Genomic DNA, 18,172 nt, shown 5'->3' on the forward strand with positions numbered 1-18,172 from the left:
TATATTAAAAAACAACAACAAAAAAACGCAATCAGTAATTGTGAAAAGAAAACAAGTCCTTAATGATCAAACAGGAGTTCTCACCATGGGTTGTCGTACTTCCACTTTAATGATGTCCTCATAGATGTCGTCCCCATCATCCTCGCATGGCACACAGTCATAGATGTCATCCTCACCCAAGTCATGTTCACTGGGGGAAAACACATGCACTTTAGATGAACAAGTCCATCTAACCGCCAACCTTCAAAACCAAATGATAAACGGTCTTTTCTCACACCTCCACGTCAAACTTCTTTGAGTGCACAGACCAGGTGAACTAGCTTGTTATCCTTAACAAGCCCTGCCTGAAGGATACTAGTGATCTAGGCAAGGGAACACAGAACCTGGTGTTCACAAAGCTCCAATAAGTTATGAAGTGGCATCTCTCTTTAATGTATTTATGTTGTTTTGGCACCCAGCTAGCTCACTGACCTTTAATTAGGCAAGCAACCAGCAGAGCACCGACAGTTACTGTGGAGAGGAGGATCTCCTGGGAAAGATTCTCATGCTCTGTGAGCCAAAACTGTGTCTCCCCCTGCTCCGTATAAGCAATTATTGTTTGGGAAACTTATTGAGGCGGCAGGGATCCCACAGCAGGAAAACACTTTGGCAAAGGGCCCATCTCGATGCAGTTAATAAGAAGGGAGCTTTAAGTCGCAAAAGGGAAATAAATGATTAAATACTGTAAATAAATAAAGAGAGTTGCCTGCTAAATAACAGAGGGCAACTGTTTGAACTTGCTCGCTTGTTTAAACAAAATTCCATTTACCTAGGCTGTATTCAGACACAGGGAGCGTAATGTTCTTGTATTACAATAAGTTGCCATAGATTCAGCCAACTTCAGTGATGAAGCCCTTTCTTTTATAATTAGTTTAGAGCATGATGAATAAGCTGTTAATTACTGTACTTGGTTCTGAAGGGTGCTTTGATCGTGATTTCTAAACAAATATATGGACATTTATTCATGGTGAACATGGGAAATATCATATGCATCTAAAAATATGTCTGTGTTATTAACTTTAATGGTGGTCTGACTCCCAAAAGGGATGCAAATTTAGTCACTAAAGGAAAAAAAATGATCTTAATTGCTTCCACGCTCTGTGCTGAACTCCAGTTTCTGTGAGGGTTGACAACCAAGACACACAAATGTACCATCCACCTCCATCTTTTGTTATAGTTCCCAACATTCGCTGCCCTGAAATCTTCGGGAAAAGGACGCCTAAGGTTGAGGCTCAGCGAGCATCCGCTCTTTTTGAATGTCCTTGAGCAGAACACCAGCTCAGGGGATGCTGTTTTGTACTCTGACCTCTCTGAGTGAGAACAAGAAAGAAGAGGGTTTGCTCTTCTTGGATGAATGCTGCATCCTCCAAGTGGATGTGCATGTGATCCCTAGCACATAAACCTGCCTGTTTGTGCATTCTTGAAGCACAAACCTCACTGCAGTCTGGCTAATGGGGGCCATAACCCAGCTGCCGTTATACCAAAACAACCAGATCCAGACCACAAAATCCTAATTCCCCTTTAAGATCACTGAAATTGGTTATTTTGTTGAGCTTTCATAAGATTTATTAATTCATGCATATTTGAAAACAAGATTTTGTAGCACAGGTCTACAAAAAAAAAAAAAAAAAAAAAAAGAAATCTTGTTTGTAGGTTGGTGGATTCCATCCACTGTGATGTGACCTTCTACACGTGCCATCAAGGCAGTGGCATCCCTGCTTTCACTGCTGTCAGGGGAGGGAAAAAAAAGCGAAGTGAGAGAAATGCCCTCAATCAAATATGCAGCTTTACCGTAATGCTGGTGCTCAGGTGCGTTTGAAGTTTTAATTGAGGTGACTTGGTTCACTATCAGCACTGCGCTCCATCTTTCTTCATTAAGTAAAAGTGTCTCATGTTGAATACTGAGAAGGCTGCGTGGGAGGACAATGGCCACCTGATGCTGTCCCTTCAGTATCTCCTCTCTGAACTTTGAGACTACAGCACTCTCCGCAGACACAGATGAGCACCATGACAGAAAGGCTCTTTGGAAAGCAGGTAATTCACATATTTTTTTGTTTAATTCCTCAGACAGAGCTTTATATGAGGGAGGTTTAGTGCAGTGACATGAATGTTGCCTGTTAAGAGATCGAATAGGAAGTTTGTAATATCTAGTTCGTTTTTATCTATTAGAGAAAGCTTGGCTCACTGGAACATTTGTTAACATCTGTTAGCTTCTTCATCTCTCTTAGTTATTCAGTTTGTCACTGATCTTTTTTAGCAAGCAAGTTCAAAATGTATGCATGTTCTTATTAATGATTAATGAGTAATTACTGCATTATACTGATGAACCAGATGCGTAACTGATTATGAAAGCCAAACTTTTCCTATTTCTTATTTCGATCCATATTCAAAACATCATGCCAAGTTTTACTAATATGTGTTTTACTTATATGCCAACAGATATACAATATTTTATCTTGCTTGCATTTAGACAACCAATATTCATTATGATATTTTCCTTGTTGATTATAACAGATTGTTGCAAAATAGCATTGAGACAACATTGGAAAGGAGGTGTTTTACAACCGTTGTCATATCATTAATGTTAAAGCAAGTAACAAGTAAAGTAAATAGCAATCATTACCACACTGCTGAGCATTTTTCTGCTGGGAAATTTTGGGTCCTGGAATTTGTATGTATTTTCCTTTTGAAATGCACCACCCACTGACATTGTTCAAGAACAAGCACATCCCCTGGGGGAGGATGCTGCTATAAAGGTTTTACTAGCACAGGACACCACAAATACCTCCTCAGAACTGCTTGAGGAACACAACGAAACAGCCCAAGGCATTGATCCAGCCTCCAATCTCTGCAAATCTTAATGCAATTGAGAGGACTGGGGGGTACAATCCTGAGCCACAGAGGTCCTGCCTGACAAGACGCAAGACGTGAAGCATTGGCTGCAAACGTCCAGGTGGGACCGTCTGTGCTGTTCTGGTCCAATATAAGCAATATACCCACCCAGCAGATGGTTTTAATGATGTGGCTGTTCAACATAGTATGTGTAGTCAATCAAATCTGTGTGTGTATACACTGTGGGTATGTGTGTGTGTACACACACTGTTAGAAAGGGAGAGAGCAAGAAAACAGTAAGATCTTTCTATCCAGTTTAGTAAGTCACATGAGAATTATACAGCTTATTTCTTTATACTAATAAAAATTGCATTTATGTGCATGTGCACATGTGTAACCATCACAGTGAATGATTAAGGAATGGAAGTAGAGGACCTAAGGACTAACAAATTGGGTGTGATTTTCTCTCTGATTACACAGTGACAGGCTAAAGGCTGTCTAGTGTGCTTGCATGCAATTGGCCTGCTGTAATGTGCTTCCGGCCTTCAATGACATAGAGTTAACATGGGGGTAGTAGAATGTGACTCATCATATCTGAGCTACTGAGCACATGTCTCTGAAGGCTTGGCTGCTTTGTGTATTTTTATTTAAATTTCAAAAGTTGTTTTTCTTTGTTACTGCTTCAATATTCTGCTCCAGCTCTGACCCTCCACACTGTAGCTACTAAACTGCATTTGTGCAGTTCAAAATCAGAATAAATGGGGCAGTAGTTTAGCTCACTGGGATGTGGGAAAAAAAACCCTGTGGGATTGGCACATATACCACAGAGGAGAGCAAAGATATTGGGGCAAGGTACTATAAATGGAACCTGGAGCTTTCCTTAAGGTTTAGGGCCACAAATGTGCCTCGCTGTAGTACATTCACCGCATTTTGATAATGTGCACATGAGCAGGGAAGGTTTCACTACACTGCATAAAATACTGCATCATGGGGACACTAATATACTTTGGAAATGTATAGAAAGAAATCTTGGCTATATATAAAACATTAGTTTGATGGAAAAAACTGGGAAAGCACCTGATATCAACACCCTCGGGCACAGATTCTGATAACCTTAGAGGAATCAATACTGTACTATTTCCAAAAAGGCAGCAATGCATATGACATCATTAATAGCACAGTTTCTCTCCTTGATTGTAAAGATTAAAAGATGATAAATACTATTACTATGTAATACCAGTCATTTAGAGGCATGATGCTACTTAATACCTTGCATTAAGAAAAAGAAAGAAAAAAAAACAAACCTTAACTGAGCTCACTTCATGTTATTGACTTTTCATGTCAACCTGCCTGAGGGATTAATGGAGCAAAATAAAATGCAAAAGAGTGACACAAAAGGTTTGTGACAGTGCATGCTTCGGAATGGAAATCTATGTGTTCCTTTCGCAGAGCAAGAGTCCCTTGGCGACTGTGCCCGATCCACCCTGATTTCATGGTTTGTCAATTCCAGGATGGAGTCATTCCAGATGGGAAGAACTCTCAGCTAAACGATGTGAGGACTTGACTTGAGAAGGCCAGAGGGGAGAGGCACAAAGTTTAACATATTAACCTGTGAGACCTCAATTAGGATGAAGGCTGACCTCTATCTGAGTCATACAGTATACTTGTGGAAACAGATACAGTCCAGCAGAATGCCAAATCATCATATACAAATAAACCATAAGTGCACCTATCAGGGAATCTCCATTCCATTCATTTGCACTGAACATTTCTGGGTTAGCCCATAATGACTGCTTAAAGTATCATTTGACATTCTTCCGCCATAATATTGTAATTATGGAAATCTTCTTGCGACAAACCGTCACATGCCTAAAATGACACATGCAATTTTCAGGTAATCGAGAAGTGGGCATCACATGTCTTGCCGCCTCACTCTACTCCAGCAGCGCCCATCAAGCAGTATTTGCGGGGGTGATAATGTGCCTGATGTGAGCTCTCTCTCTCCTTGTGTGTTATGTGTAAAAAAAAAGGGTAACTTGACCGCTGTGACGTGACGACGTCTGCAATTCATGAGTAAAAACAACTTCAGCCAAGCAGACACGAGCTCTTTTTCATGCTCACTGCGTTCAGGAGAGACTCTATCACCTGCAAAAGCTTTGACAATTGTGAATTAGGAAAAAAACATTAAACACAATCGCTGAACTTCACCAAGTCATAAAAGGTTGATTTCATTCCCACATGAGCGGCCAGAGCAGCCGTTTCATCTCAGCCGACATAATGTCAGTTTTTAAAACTCAAGTCAAAATCCATTTTTACAGACATCGGTCAAACGCGGTTAGCACCCACCAAACTTAATGATGCAGTTCTATTGATTTCTATTGTTTGCTGTATTATTTCTGTTTTACTTTTCCCACACAGCTTTTCTTTTCCACACTTAATATTTTTGGTGACAATATTGCAGTATTATTTCCTACATGCTGTTGTTTTTATGACACCATATGTCCTGCCATTGCACTATTTTCCTCCACTGGGATGCTTGTTGCACAGAATAGTTTTACATCCATAAAAATTATTACTGCGGGAGGATTATCGCTGTCCTCTCTCTCACTCTCGCAGTTCAGTCACGCACCCGTCGTAAATTACGTGCGCATCAATATTTCAGACTAATTAATAAGCCTCTGAGAGCAGGGTTATTGCTAGCGTGGCTTATGTGCTACTGTGTCCAACTGTATTAAGTGAAGGACATGATGATGAATCAATTATGCTTGTGTCCATTGGTGAAACTAAATGCATAGATGTTCAGTGGAAAAGGTCAAGAGCAGCTGCACTAGAGAGCAGCATGATTAATTTAATAAGACCCAGCCCTCTGGACCTACAGGTTACACAAAGAGCAAAGTGTTACAACACCACTGACCATTTCAGGAAAAAGAAAAGATTAACTCAACCTGCTGCCATGGTTACAGAGGCTAAAACCCATCAGTGGAGAAAGGACATTTTGGAGGTTAGAGGCAAGACACTAGTGCAGTCGATAAGTGTCATAATGGAACGCCTGTGACTGTTTGCTGTGCTGGGCTATTGTTGCTACTGAGGTACACGCTGACTAAAACCAGCGCATCTTTCAGCAGTAATTTCAGCAACCTGGACAGTGCACACCACTGTCATTTTTCAGGTGTATTTAGAACCACGGTAAACACAGGGAGCATTGAATAAGATTGAATTTTTTTTTTATTATACACACACAAAAAAAATTGTTTCATGGGTTTCATGGCATTACTCCACAAGTTTTCAAATTCTCTGGTTAAAAATCATGCGGTATCCTGATTAACCTCAGGAGTTCTTAGGTAGGCTCCAAACATGATTTATAAGTTGTCCTCCCACACACAGAATTGAAGTTTATAAAGAAGAATGTGCAGAGAGAAACGCACCAACCTCGCTCACGCTACACACCATGAATACAGAGATTGGAGGGAGGCAAGCCCACAAAGTGGATAAACTGAAAAAAGACAGGCTCAATATAACAGTTCAGACAGTCTGACGGAGTTTTTCCTGCTGTTTTCTATTTAAATAAATGTTTATTGATATATAAAATTTACTGTTCACAAAAATCATACCCAATTATTGATTTGCAATTAGATTTGCAGGGATCCTAATGATAATGTTAGGTGTTAGAAATAGCTGCTGCCATGCATAATGGTCTCTTTTCCTGCTGCAAGCTGTTGCACTTTGTTGGCTGTCATTTGTAATCCAACTTTTTCTTTTTTCTTTTTTTTTTCTTTTATCTCTGCCATTGTTCTTTGCTCTGTACTAGATAAGGAGTACAATTTGTGTGCCAATCTGCGAGCACACTGTGTTATTTTTAGAAAGCCTGCATCCACGCTGTCCTTTTCACCTCACGCCATATCTGTGCACCTTGGCTCTCCCTCTGTGTCTCACTACTTGAAAACCCCTTCTCTAAATAAATGGAAAACAAAAAAAGGAAAGCAGCCTCTCACTATGCTCTTTTTCTTTTCTTTTTTTTCCCTTTAGTTTATGTTCTATGGTAAAAGCCCATGTTCCAAGTTTTCAGGGCTTCATATCTGGAATTAAATCCATTACTAGCCTTTTTGGCTAGCCCTGCTCTTCTGGTGCATGAGAAGATGCTAAAGGATGATTATGTATTCAGCGGGCATATATCTATAGCTCGCATGCTCGCCTTTCTATAACTCGCTCTCCTCCCTCCTATCTATCTGTGATAAATGACACCATTCTCAAAGCCTTTAACTAATTATTTTCCATTAATCCGAGTCAAGCGGCTGCTGTCATCGCTGCCAACTCTGAGCGCATCTTTCACAGACAGAAAAACCCACCAACCCACCTAATATGCACCAAACCAGGCAACCCGTTACTGAAGGAGGTATAGAGGCAGCTAAACCTGGAGTGATGTTGGTGTTACTGTGGCAACAGGAAGAGTGACAGAAGGCTCTATGCGTGTGTAATTAAGCAGTTAGAGGAAATTGGCAGAAGTGACAATCACAGTTCACTTTTAAACTTCGCGAGGTGCGTCACAACCGACAGGTAGAGAACTGTTACATAGTCAGATCCTTTTTTTTTTAATATAACCGGTGGTGAGCCTATTCAGATTAGAAAAAACAATGTAAAACTATACATAAAAATGGGGGTAAAGAACAAATGAAAAACAACCATATGCTGTATATCACTCATACTTTAGTAGATGCAGAAAAAGCTGTTGTTTGTATATTACTTATCTGTTGCAACATAAAATTATAATGAAAAAACTTTATAACTTTATAAATCTGAATATTTTGAAACAATGCCTAAAAATTTTTAAAGAACCTGGCATCGCTATACAAATATATATAATCCTGTAAAATAGTCAGATGTCTATTCATATTAATGTACAGAATTCACCTGCTTGCTGCTACTACTGCACATTCACCCAACGTGTATATATATATATATATATATATATATATATATATATATATATATATAATGTTCTTCCTCTACACCCCCCCCCCCAATTTTTTGGCACATGTCGAGGAGCGTGTCAGGCTACATTTCACTGTGTGTTATACTTGTATAACTATGCATGTGACAAATAAAGAACCTTGAACCTTGAATGTGCATATAAATATGCAAAACTTGTGGGCCCAGGGTAAAACCTTTGGCACTGTGGCCATTTCATAAGTGCGAAACATTTCACCTCCCACATCCAACTTTATAATCAATGATTAGCAATTAAAAAGGGTCAACATTTAAGTGCATCAGTCTTTTGTGTTAATCTTTGCCACAAAAATCTAAATTACAGAACTCCATTTCAGTCTACATTTCCCCCTGGTTGTCCATGTCCTACTCTTTATGTAGGACACCCTCGACTGAGTTAGCGTTTGCTAGGATATATGGTGTTCATGGGTACATTTAGGGTTAGGAAAAGTCTTCGGAGAAATAACACAAAGTCCCCCTAGGTGATGAAAAACAGTTTGTGGTGAAAAGAAGACTTACTCTGCCAACTCCTCCAGGCTCCGGTACACATCATCCTCATTCTCAGCAGTATCCTCCGATGGAAAAGGTCTGGCACACACGCACACACACATATGCAGACACACAAAAACAAACAAACAAACAAACAAAAAACAGAGAGTGAGACAGAGTACAAAATGCTTTATCACTGCAACAGCTCAGTGTTCCAGGTAGAAAAATAACTAGTCAGAAACGTCATGTTACATCTGTCAGGTTGCCACTCTTTGCTCCATCATTTCAACAGCACAGGGGCAGAATCTATTCAACAGAGGACCCCATCAGTCACAAACAACATTGTCAAAACACATCAACATACTGCTACTGGCTGATAAAAAAAGAAAAAAAATCTGCCATCTTCCACCAGCCAACCTTCTCAGGAATTCAGGAAGGAATACACTATTTTTTCTTCAGATGGCTAGGCAGGTGGCTCATATATCCTCTCACAGGGTTTTTGGACAGCTTGTCAAGGACCCTCAGGGGCAATGTAAGGGACTGACTATGAAATACAAAAAATGACCAACCTGAATGCAACCTTCACTGCTTACACGAATCAACTGATCCTATGCTGAAATTTCCCTTTCCTGCAAACACTGTCAACAAACAATCCTCCAAAGGAGTAGCAGAGCATAGAAGTGGAAGATTAATCAACTAAATCAATAAACAGCATATCTTTATCTCCAAGCTTTCTGCCAACTTTACTCTCAAATGCATGATCAGTGTAGATCTCAAACGACCAACGCTGTTAAATATCCTTTTTTACCAAGAGCAGATTGTGACTGCTGCAGATTATAGCCTATTAGCTTAATGCTGTGCACAACTGAAACCCATTAAAGTCACTGAGGTCATGATCAGTGCTAATCATCAAAACACAAATGGCAGAGAAACAGTTTGTGTATTATTACTACACACACTCTATACCCTAGGACAAACAGTAAACCTTATGTAAGTCTCCAAATCCATAACACTCACGTTGTTTTACAGCTTACACAAATACTACAATTATTATTATTATTTTAATACAATGATAACAGCTTTTAGAAAAGTAAAGCATGGTTTCTTTTTTGGTTTCCCAGAAAAAGCAGAGCACCAGAATTGGACCTTGGACCTCCATTTTATGCCACTGTAAGTGATTTCACTTGCAAGGTATCCCATTTTAGTTTCAGGTGAATCGCATGTTATTCCTCTTTCAACATTAAAGCCGTTCATATGTGGTGATGAGGTATTGTTGTACAATTATGAGGCAATAAGCCTCACTTCTCTGTTTGCCTTTTTTAAAACACTGAGAGTAGAATTAAAGCAGTTAACTCTACTGACATTTATTAAGTCATTTTCAGTTCACTTTTAATTTTTTAATTCTCTAACTGCTGCATCATTTCCCAAATCTGGGATCAAGTATTTCTCAGCTCGTCGTAAATGAACAAATAAAGTGGTGGTTATTTTCATGTGGGAGAATTTAGGAATCAGAGTAGAGCACAAAAGGGACAGCAAATGAAAAAGATGTCACTGTCAAGATTGAGAAGTGAGCTGGAAGCTGATGTGGACTCTTCAGTGATGATACAAGACAAGACCTTCAAAGCTCTCACAAAAGCCCTCTCCTCTCCGTTAGCGCACAGCTTTGAAATCCTTTGACTGTGTTTAATCCTATGATATGATCAGAAGAGTGAGACTCAGTTCCATGCCCTCCTAAAAAGCCAACTGAAGTGGACTGCGTCTCTGTAAAGCTGTGTGTATGTGTGACACCAGTAATTAGCCTTTGTGTAATTAGAACATGTCAGCCATCAGGGTAATGAATGCTCAGCTAGACAGTCAAAGGTCAACTAACACACACGCACAATACTGCATGAGCCGCTTTGGTTTATTTATTCTGCTAACTGTTCCATGCTTAAGTGCTGTAACTTTATTAAAACGCATATTTTCAAAAGACAATTACAAGTACTACTAACACAAAAAACTGCCTCATCTGATTTATGTTACCTTCTCGCTAACTGTTATGAAGCACACAGGGCGCTTTCTCCGGAGTGCAATAACACACCCACATCTGAAGGCCCCCTCCAATGAAATGTGCATTATATTATAAGTTATTAATGGAGTCCCGCAGGGCAAAATTTAATTACATAGTAGTTTGTGGAGATATGCACTCGTATCTATCACCTCTGTGTTGTTTTGCGGAGCCAAGCTCTGTCCGGTGCTGCTGTTTTCATTTCTCTTAATGGTGCAACGAGGTACAATTGAACTATGTTCATAATTTCATCAGTACACCTCTGATGAGCTGTCTCTTGGCTATTCAGTGCTAGAAGGGAAGGGGGGGGGGGGCTCGATTACATGCACGGTTTCCAACTTTCATGCTTTAGGAGTGCGACACCTGCTTTCAGTCTTTGTCTCGCCTTCTCAAGCTGCTCAAACTAATCTCATTGCAAATAAAGCGAAGCCTCGGAGCGCATCCCTGGTGAAGAAAACTGCTACATGTTAAACAGAGGTTTCAGAGGGGGAAGACTGAAACAATTCAGCACCAACTGGTCTCCAGACTTCATAGAAAATGGTTACTCGAGGAGCACATTACCTTTGGAAAATGATTACAATTTCATGTCACTGACTCTTGCATCATTCACCTCATTTCACTGTTTTACTCCAAAATGTAAAAATGCAATGGACACCACATTAATGGGAGCTGGTGAATGATTTGTGTTTAGAAAATGTTAAAGATTTGTTTTTTGCTTGCAGATATATTTTTAATTTTAGTTTTGCCTGTGAATGCATCACATATCTGCAGGAGTCTAATCATTAGTTAGTGGCCATCCACACTGAGTCATGAGCTTCATCACAGCTGTCCAGATGTTTTTCATTTTACTTCATTTTTTTGTTGTTATCCAAAAAGAAAATAGAAGAAGAAACCTTACAGCAGTAAGACCTGGGGTCCCTGCATGCAATGTTTCTCCTGGAAGAAATTCATTATTAAGCATACATATATATGATGAAAAGATGTATCAAATGTAGAATTTATATATATATATATATATATATATATATATATATATATATATATATATATATATATATAAATTTACAAATTTATTAGACCATCACCCAACGTAACATTTATGTCACAGCTGCACTAAATTTACAGTTTAACTAATTACAAAAAACATATGTTTCTTTAATGGTTAACCCACCAGTATCTGCAGCCTCTTTAACCCAAATGTATCTATAAAGCTAAAATATAATTATTGTTGTTACCCATGAAGTTACTGTTAAAGCACTTATGTTTGTTTGTTTTTTTACAGTTTTGCATCCCTGAACAGAAAAATTAGTCTTAATGCTTTTATGTTATGCTTGATTCATTTTTGACTTCTCAGTGTGCCGACTCAAATTTGGGTATAAAAACACAAATTCAGTTCAGTAACTGCTGCAAGTTTTGGTTTTAATAAATACATTTTTCCCAGAGTTCTAAAATATCTGTGTTGTGTGTGTTGTTGTTTTAATTTGAATAAGAGGTGCTCTAATAAATTTGTTAAGCACTGTATACTATATGTTTTTTTGTATTTATATTTTTTCTCATTTAAAAGTACTTTGAAAAGAGACTAAAAGAGATTCAGTATTTTTGTAATTGTAGCCATGTATAACCAATGAATTTGGTGTCTTTATGTGTTTTTGCCTACTTTTAACCATTGAGGTATTTCTTTTTTATTTATTTGAATGCTTTTTTACTTTAATTCATAGCAGGTGAATGACGAATTGGATGATTCAACTTTTAAATATTATAGTCGCTTTTGTTATTTGATTTGAAACATCCCATGGTCAAACCACAAGAGGTAAAAAATCTCTTTAAGCACAGATAAAGCATTGTTTTGCTTTGGTTTTTTGTTTTTCTTACTTAACAATTTTCATAAATCAGAGTTCTCATCTTACACATTGCAGCTCTTCTTCCTTTCTCACTGAATTACATTACTGTAATGAACCCCAATGTCTTTGTGATCATGTCTAATTTATTCCACACTCTTCTGGTGTAATGGGAACTGTTAGTGCAGGTGTCCTGTACAAATCCGCAATGAGCCAGTCCCATTGATCCATTATTGTCAAACAGCAGAACAACAGTGTAGATGTTGTGTGTGAAAGCAGCTCAAATGGTCAGCAATGGAAGCAGTTTCATGTCCCAGGACACGGCTTCATTTCTGCAGGGGTCGATAAATCGCTGGAGCTCCAGCAAGCTTCCGCACTTTGCTCACTTTGCTACTTATTGTACCATGCTTGTCTGTAAATCTCCCCATTCTCCCTGAAAACCCACTGCTACAGTTTCATTTCCTGGGGAGGGGCAGTGTGTGCAATCAGCATGTGAATAGGAGGGGTTTTTTTCTTTTTTTTCTGCAGAGCTGGATTCACAGCGCTTACAGAGAAATTAGCACATGCAGTACAGTCAAATGGTATATAAGAAAAACAGAAACGGGCATTGCAACATGATGACTGTGTACTAATAAGCGTGATGTTCAGTGGTGTAAAGGGGCACAAAATAAACACAGTTAGACAGACGAAGTGTGTTTTACTATTCCTTATATCCTAAATAACAATAGATAAGTTCATAAACTAATACATATGTCAACAGGCAGATTTTGTTACTTTTAGACAGATGCAAGAACTTCCTGCTTCCCTTTGTTCTGTGTTTATGCTAAACTAAGCTAGCTAGCTATATTCTTCAGATTTTTAATTATCATAGAATATACATCAATATTCTAATGCAGTTCTCAGGAAGCAGAGATGGAGATGTCATCACCAATTCCTTATTTAGAAAGCAACTATGCTGTTTAGACATTGTTACACACACCTCCTACCATCTTTGTTCACCTGCTCTGTCTCTTCTCTCTGTCGTTTCTCCCTATAGCTGACTGGCTAAAGGATCTACATCTGCATGTAAAGAGGGAGAATGTTGGACAAATTTTCACTGCAGTTTTTTTTCCAACCTTTTGTATCATGTCTGGAATTTAAGAGGAAACTTCAAAAAGAATGCCTCATTTTGCAGATTTTGACCCAAAACAAAGGGTTAAAAATGTTATAGTCTAGTTTTGGTCTCAGTTGCTTCTTCATTTAGCATATCTCGCAATTTTTCTGTAAGTCTTCTTTCAGGGAAGCTCTTTCTTATCCTTTGAGCTATACTGTAAATGCTTATCCATGAGCATGTAGCAAATTTCAAACAATGATTACAGAGTCTGATTTTTATTTTTGTTTATTACACTGATTAATTAACTCAAGTCAAACTTGGGTTTTGGTGATCTGAAGAAAGACTTTGGGTAAATCTGATGAAATATTTGTGACTGCCTGGAGGGAAGCCATAAAACTTTCAGTTTTCAAACTTCTGATATGATTAACCAAGATAAATAAATCTTTAAAAAAATTATCAAACCAGGGCTTCTTGGCTTGTTAGGCAAATGTGCAAACCACCATGAAGCCACTATAATATTTAAAAAGTAAACATTCACAAATGTAAATACATTGCATGTGACAATATCACACTGGAGGATCATTATATTATGTCAACTTCCTGATCAGATCAGTCTATGTGGTGATCTGAGGTGTCCCACACTCTATGACCTGATCCCTCAGAGGCCAGGAGATACTGTACACTCAAACAGCAGGGATCAGTGATGAATTAGGACACAAGCACAAGCGGGTTGAAGGTTACAGTAGGAGGATAGTGTGTGTGGGCGGTAGGGTGGCTGTCTGGAGGGGGCTTGGGGTGACAACAGGGCAGAGGATGATGCAGGCTTATACTGCAGATAAGCCGTAAGAAAGCCAAGGTCAACACGTTTGACACACAAAAAGATGAGAACATGAGGCTTAAAAAAAAAAAAAAAGAGGATTTGTAGTTTTGTTACTGAAGAAGACAACGTCAATCATGAAGGCAAGCAGAATAAAATAGAAAATAAAATGGGACCAGTTAAGGTTTTAGTGCTAAAAATATGTTGTAGGAGAGGGTTAAAATAATGCATCATCACATTTTAAATTTTGTTCTTTGCTAAATTGTCTGTTATGTGTAGAATTTGTTCCTGTTTCATCATTTGAATCTATGAAAAATGCCACAGATAACCACAATGCTTTTTCATCAAGGTTCTTAAAGAGCTATTAGACAAAATTTGGCAAATCTCAGTGCTGTGTGCAGTGTGTCTGAATAAAGTGAACGAGTGAAGGACAAAAGAAGAAGTGGCAGACCTAAAAAGTATCTACAACAGACGAACAGTATGTGAACGCCATATTCTTAAAAATAGGAAAATGTCCAGTAAAGACCTGACACAGGGCCTGAGAGATACATCTAGCCCTTCAGTTGATCTGTCTGTGTGGAGGAGGTACACAGAGATACAACAGTGAGTGTCTACAGATGGAGGCTGTCATGGTTTGGGGCTGCATTTCAGCCAGTGGTGTTGGGTATACTGTCAAAATCAATGGAATAATGAATGTGGAAAAGTCCCATTAAAAATGTAAAACACATAAGAGCACTTAATGTCCTTCAAGTTGCATGGAGAACTATTCCTGGAGAGGAAATACAAGAACGGTTCCCTAACAGAGTTCAGGATATGCTGAAGAATAAAGGTGGTCATACCAAATTTAGATGTTCAGGCTTGTTAGAATGATACAAAGTCAGTAAATTCCATAAATGTTTAAATGTTCAATAAATCACTGCACCTATTTTCCATTTCCAAAATTTAAAGAAATGAGAGGTGACTATAGACAGAAATTACACCAAAGGAAAATCAGCAGGTTCCAGGAAATGTGTGAAATCCTGAGTGATTTTATCCTGAGTGCATTTCTGTGCAATTACGTGTCTGCATGGAGAAATAAAGCCTTAATGCCCGACTCTGGCTGGAATGCTGACACAGAAACAAAGACATGAACTACTGAGCTCTGATTACAGCGAACAGACAAGATCAATGTGCTTCAACAAAACATCAAAGTCATGCCTGTGGCAATGTTATCCAACGATTAACACATTGAGGAACTTTCCAATTGGTCTACAGTTCAATGCATTGCCACAATGTGCTGTCTGTGAATGCACATTTAAGATTGTGGAGTTACCATCTGGACATCGAGCCCTCCAATCTGAGGAGCCTAAGCTGGAAAAGAGCTTTAAAATTGCTCTCTAAAAAAACCCCTCCATTCCACAATATTCTTCTCAATCCAATTTCTAAAACAACCTTTCATGCACTGCTTGTGTTTGTGTGTAGCGCAACTAATTCAATCCAAATATATCAAGTCAAAATCCAGTCAAATAATGAAAGGAACTTTGTCAGGATTTTTTTTCTTCTTAATGTCTTTTCTTAATATTGAGTCACCTATTACATTTTTTTTTAAATGACAAAACTGATGAAATCCCTGTTTGTGCTGTACTTGAGGGGAAAAAGAAAATCAATGGTTTGCTACTCTGATAGTTCGTTTTAATATTCACCTCGAACTCACCTGCGAAATGTAAATTTAAGTCACCACATCTACGGCTAGCATTTAGCATTAATTTTCTGCATTCTGGGATTTTCTTTTCTTTTTTTAATGTTAACTATTCGGCTTTAGAGGTGGCCTGAAGAGTTAGCTCTGAGGGAGTGAAAACAGTGTGCCACGATAAATCCTACCACACTTATCGATACAGCTTAAAAACCTGTAAAAATAAAAAGGTAAAAGCACATCACAAGTATGCGACTTGCTTTTGCTTGCACTCCTCACTGCTGAAGCTTGAAATGTTCTTGTGACTGTCATATTCAATAATTACTTTTCAAGTCATTATATTCTACAAATTTACCATGGATAAGAAATATATTCATATATACATACTTGCTTAAACTAAATATATGACACAATGCTAATAACAAAAACAAAGCGCTGACTTAGAATCGAGACTAAGAAATATTTCTAAAAAGCTTGAGGAGAAACAAAAAGACTTCTACTTGAGTGATAATTTATTTAACTGAAAAATAATAAAATAATAATATTAAAAACAATTAACTCTTTATTATCTTTGCAAAAGTTTAAAATTGTCATTTGCTTTTCTGAGAATAGATCACATTAACATAACAAAATTTTAACAAGCATCTTAGCAGTACTTTTAATTTCCAGCCACTTATCAAGACAACACTTTGTATTATGCCATTCCTCTTCTGACACATTTCCCTTAGGATTTAGATGAGTGTACTCTTTAATATCAATATTCTTTTGTTCTGGCCAACAGTGAAATGTGACCCTACTTAATAAAGTCATTTTTTAGTCATTGTGATGAAGTTCTCATTTGTTTTGCTGGGGAGCAGACTAAGAGGTCAGTACTTACTTTTAGACCAAACAGCTCTGGGTTACTAAAGGCAAATACCTACTGCTTACCTTTCAAGCTTTTCTTTTCTGTCTGCTTTTACACTACAACTACAGTAAGACGTCTGAAGTGATATAATTCAGAGTATGCATCGATTCTTAATTTTATTCTCTTGTAATAGTTTTTTTCATCCTGTTCAGGTTCCCTCTGTATTTATCCACTGCCTGGTTGATACCTTGCAGTAAGTTAAGGGGGACTGTAGTGAATATTTTCATATTTCACTGAAACAAAAGTAAAGTTTAATAAAGCCTGGGTATTCAAAGTGCTGTTGTTAAATTTATATTAAAGTAGACTAAAGTCTGGATCAGTCACATCATGCCTACATCACCCAAAGTCACAGTTATGTTAAGAAAAGACATAGGGCAGAAGCTAAAATGTCTTTAAAAACATAGCTATAGAATCTACGATAGTCCCAGTTATAGCAGAGAAAAGAGGTACGACCTCCAAAACTATCTAGAACTGTGACTTTAGCATTGTGGCGGCTGATCAATCAGTTAAAGGGCAAACACTCCAAAAATAGTGAAACTCAAAAAACTGAAAAGTTACTAAAAGTAAAATAAGTTGAGAATAAAAAGTCCTGTGATTTACAATGAGGTCAAATGAGCATTGATTTTGACACCTCACAGCAAAATGGTCAGCATGCACAAGCAGTGAATTAGCCAGCAGTCAGCGGGTTATGTTGCCTTTATTAATGTCATGGGACCTGCTTTCTCTCCGTCACTCTCTCGCTCCCTGTTTCCTTCCCCTCCCTTCATTTCCTGGCACAGCTCCTAACGGCTGTGCTCCATCAACTCATTACTCAGACAGATAAAATGTCTTTTTATGTGTTGCCGGTGAGCCACCGAGCTCCAAGCAGATCAAGCAAATGACGAGAACTTAGGAGCCCATTCCAATAAATGGGGAGAACTCTCTCAACTTCGCCATTACTTGAGACTAAAAATGACTACTCTTGCATGGAATGAAGTATTCTGACTGCGAACGACACAGCGCTGTCTGAGTGACAGATGGGAATGTATTGTCAGTCATTTCTGTCCTGCATGATAATGTGGAGGTTGAATGCTGCTGCTAATTGCCTAAAATGTAAATTGAATTTCAAATGAGCAGCAGACGTTAATAGCTACATCCATTTTAAAATAGGCTGGTAAGAAAATGTGGAATCGTTCCAAATGGCTTCTTTGACGCTGATATTTGGAAGTGCTTCAGCTGTCTAAAAGACAAATGAGAGAGAAATGAGACTCATACCTGATGCCTTTGATTTGTGCAATGCTGTGGTGGGAGATCCTCGACAGAGCGGAGATTACCTGAAATAAACAAAGACATGAAACGTTAGAACAATTAAACTACAAATTTCTTTCATCTTTGCTCTTATGTTTGAAGACCTCTAATGAACTAAACATTCAGTTACAGTTACGGTAACCACAGATTACAGTAACTGACTCATGATGT

The 18,172-nt window shown here is 38.3% G+C and overlaps 1 protein-coding gene across 3 annotated transcripts in view; it reads right to left on the reverse strand.

Moving 5' to 3' along the window:
• Positions 1-18,172, reverse strand: part of vav2 (vav guanine nucleotide exchange factor 2) — a 193,663-nt gene that overhangs the window by 40,920 nt on the left and 134,571 nt on the right. For all 3 annotated transcript variants that reach the window (XM_085359664.1, XM_085359663.1, XM_085359665.1), the window contains exons 3-5: positions 17,969-18,027; positions 8,374-8,442; positions 85-190 (exon numbers count right to left, since the gene is read on the reverse strand). In XM_085359664.1, the coding sequence (XP_085215790.1) occupies positions 85-190; positions 8,374-8,442; positions 17,969-18,027 (234 nt within the window). The remainder of the gene's footprint in view (positions 1-84; positions 191-8,373; positions 8,443-17,968; positions 18,028-18,172) is intronic.

This window comes from Diplotaxodon limnothrissa, linkage group LG7, assembly GCF_057381915.1.
Source record: "Diplotaxodon limnothrissa isolate DT_005_m linkage group LG7, D_limnothrissa_male_GT1.1, whole genome shotgun sequence".
NCBI lineage: Eukaryota > Metazoa > Chordata > Actinopteri > Cichliformes > Cichlidae > Diplotaxodon > Diplotaxodon limnothrissa.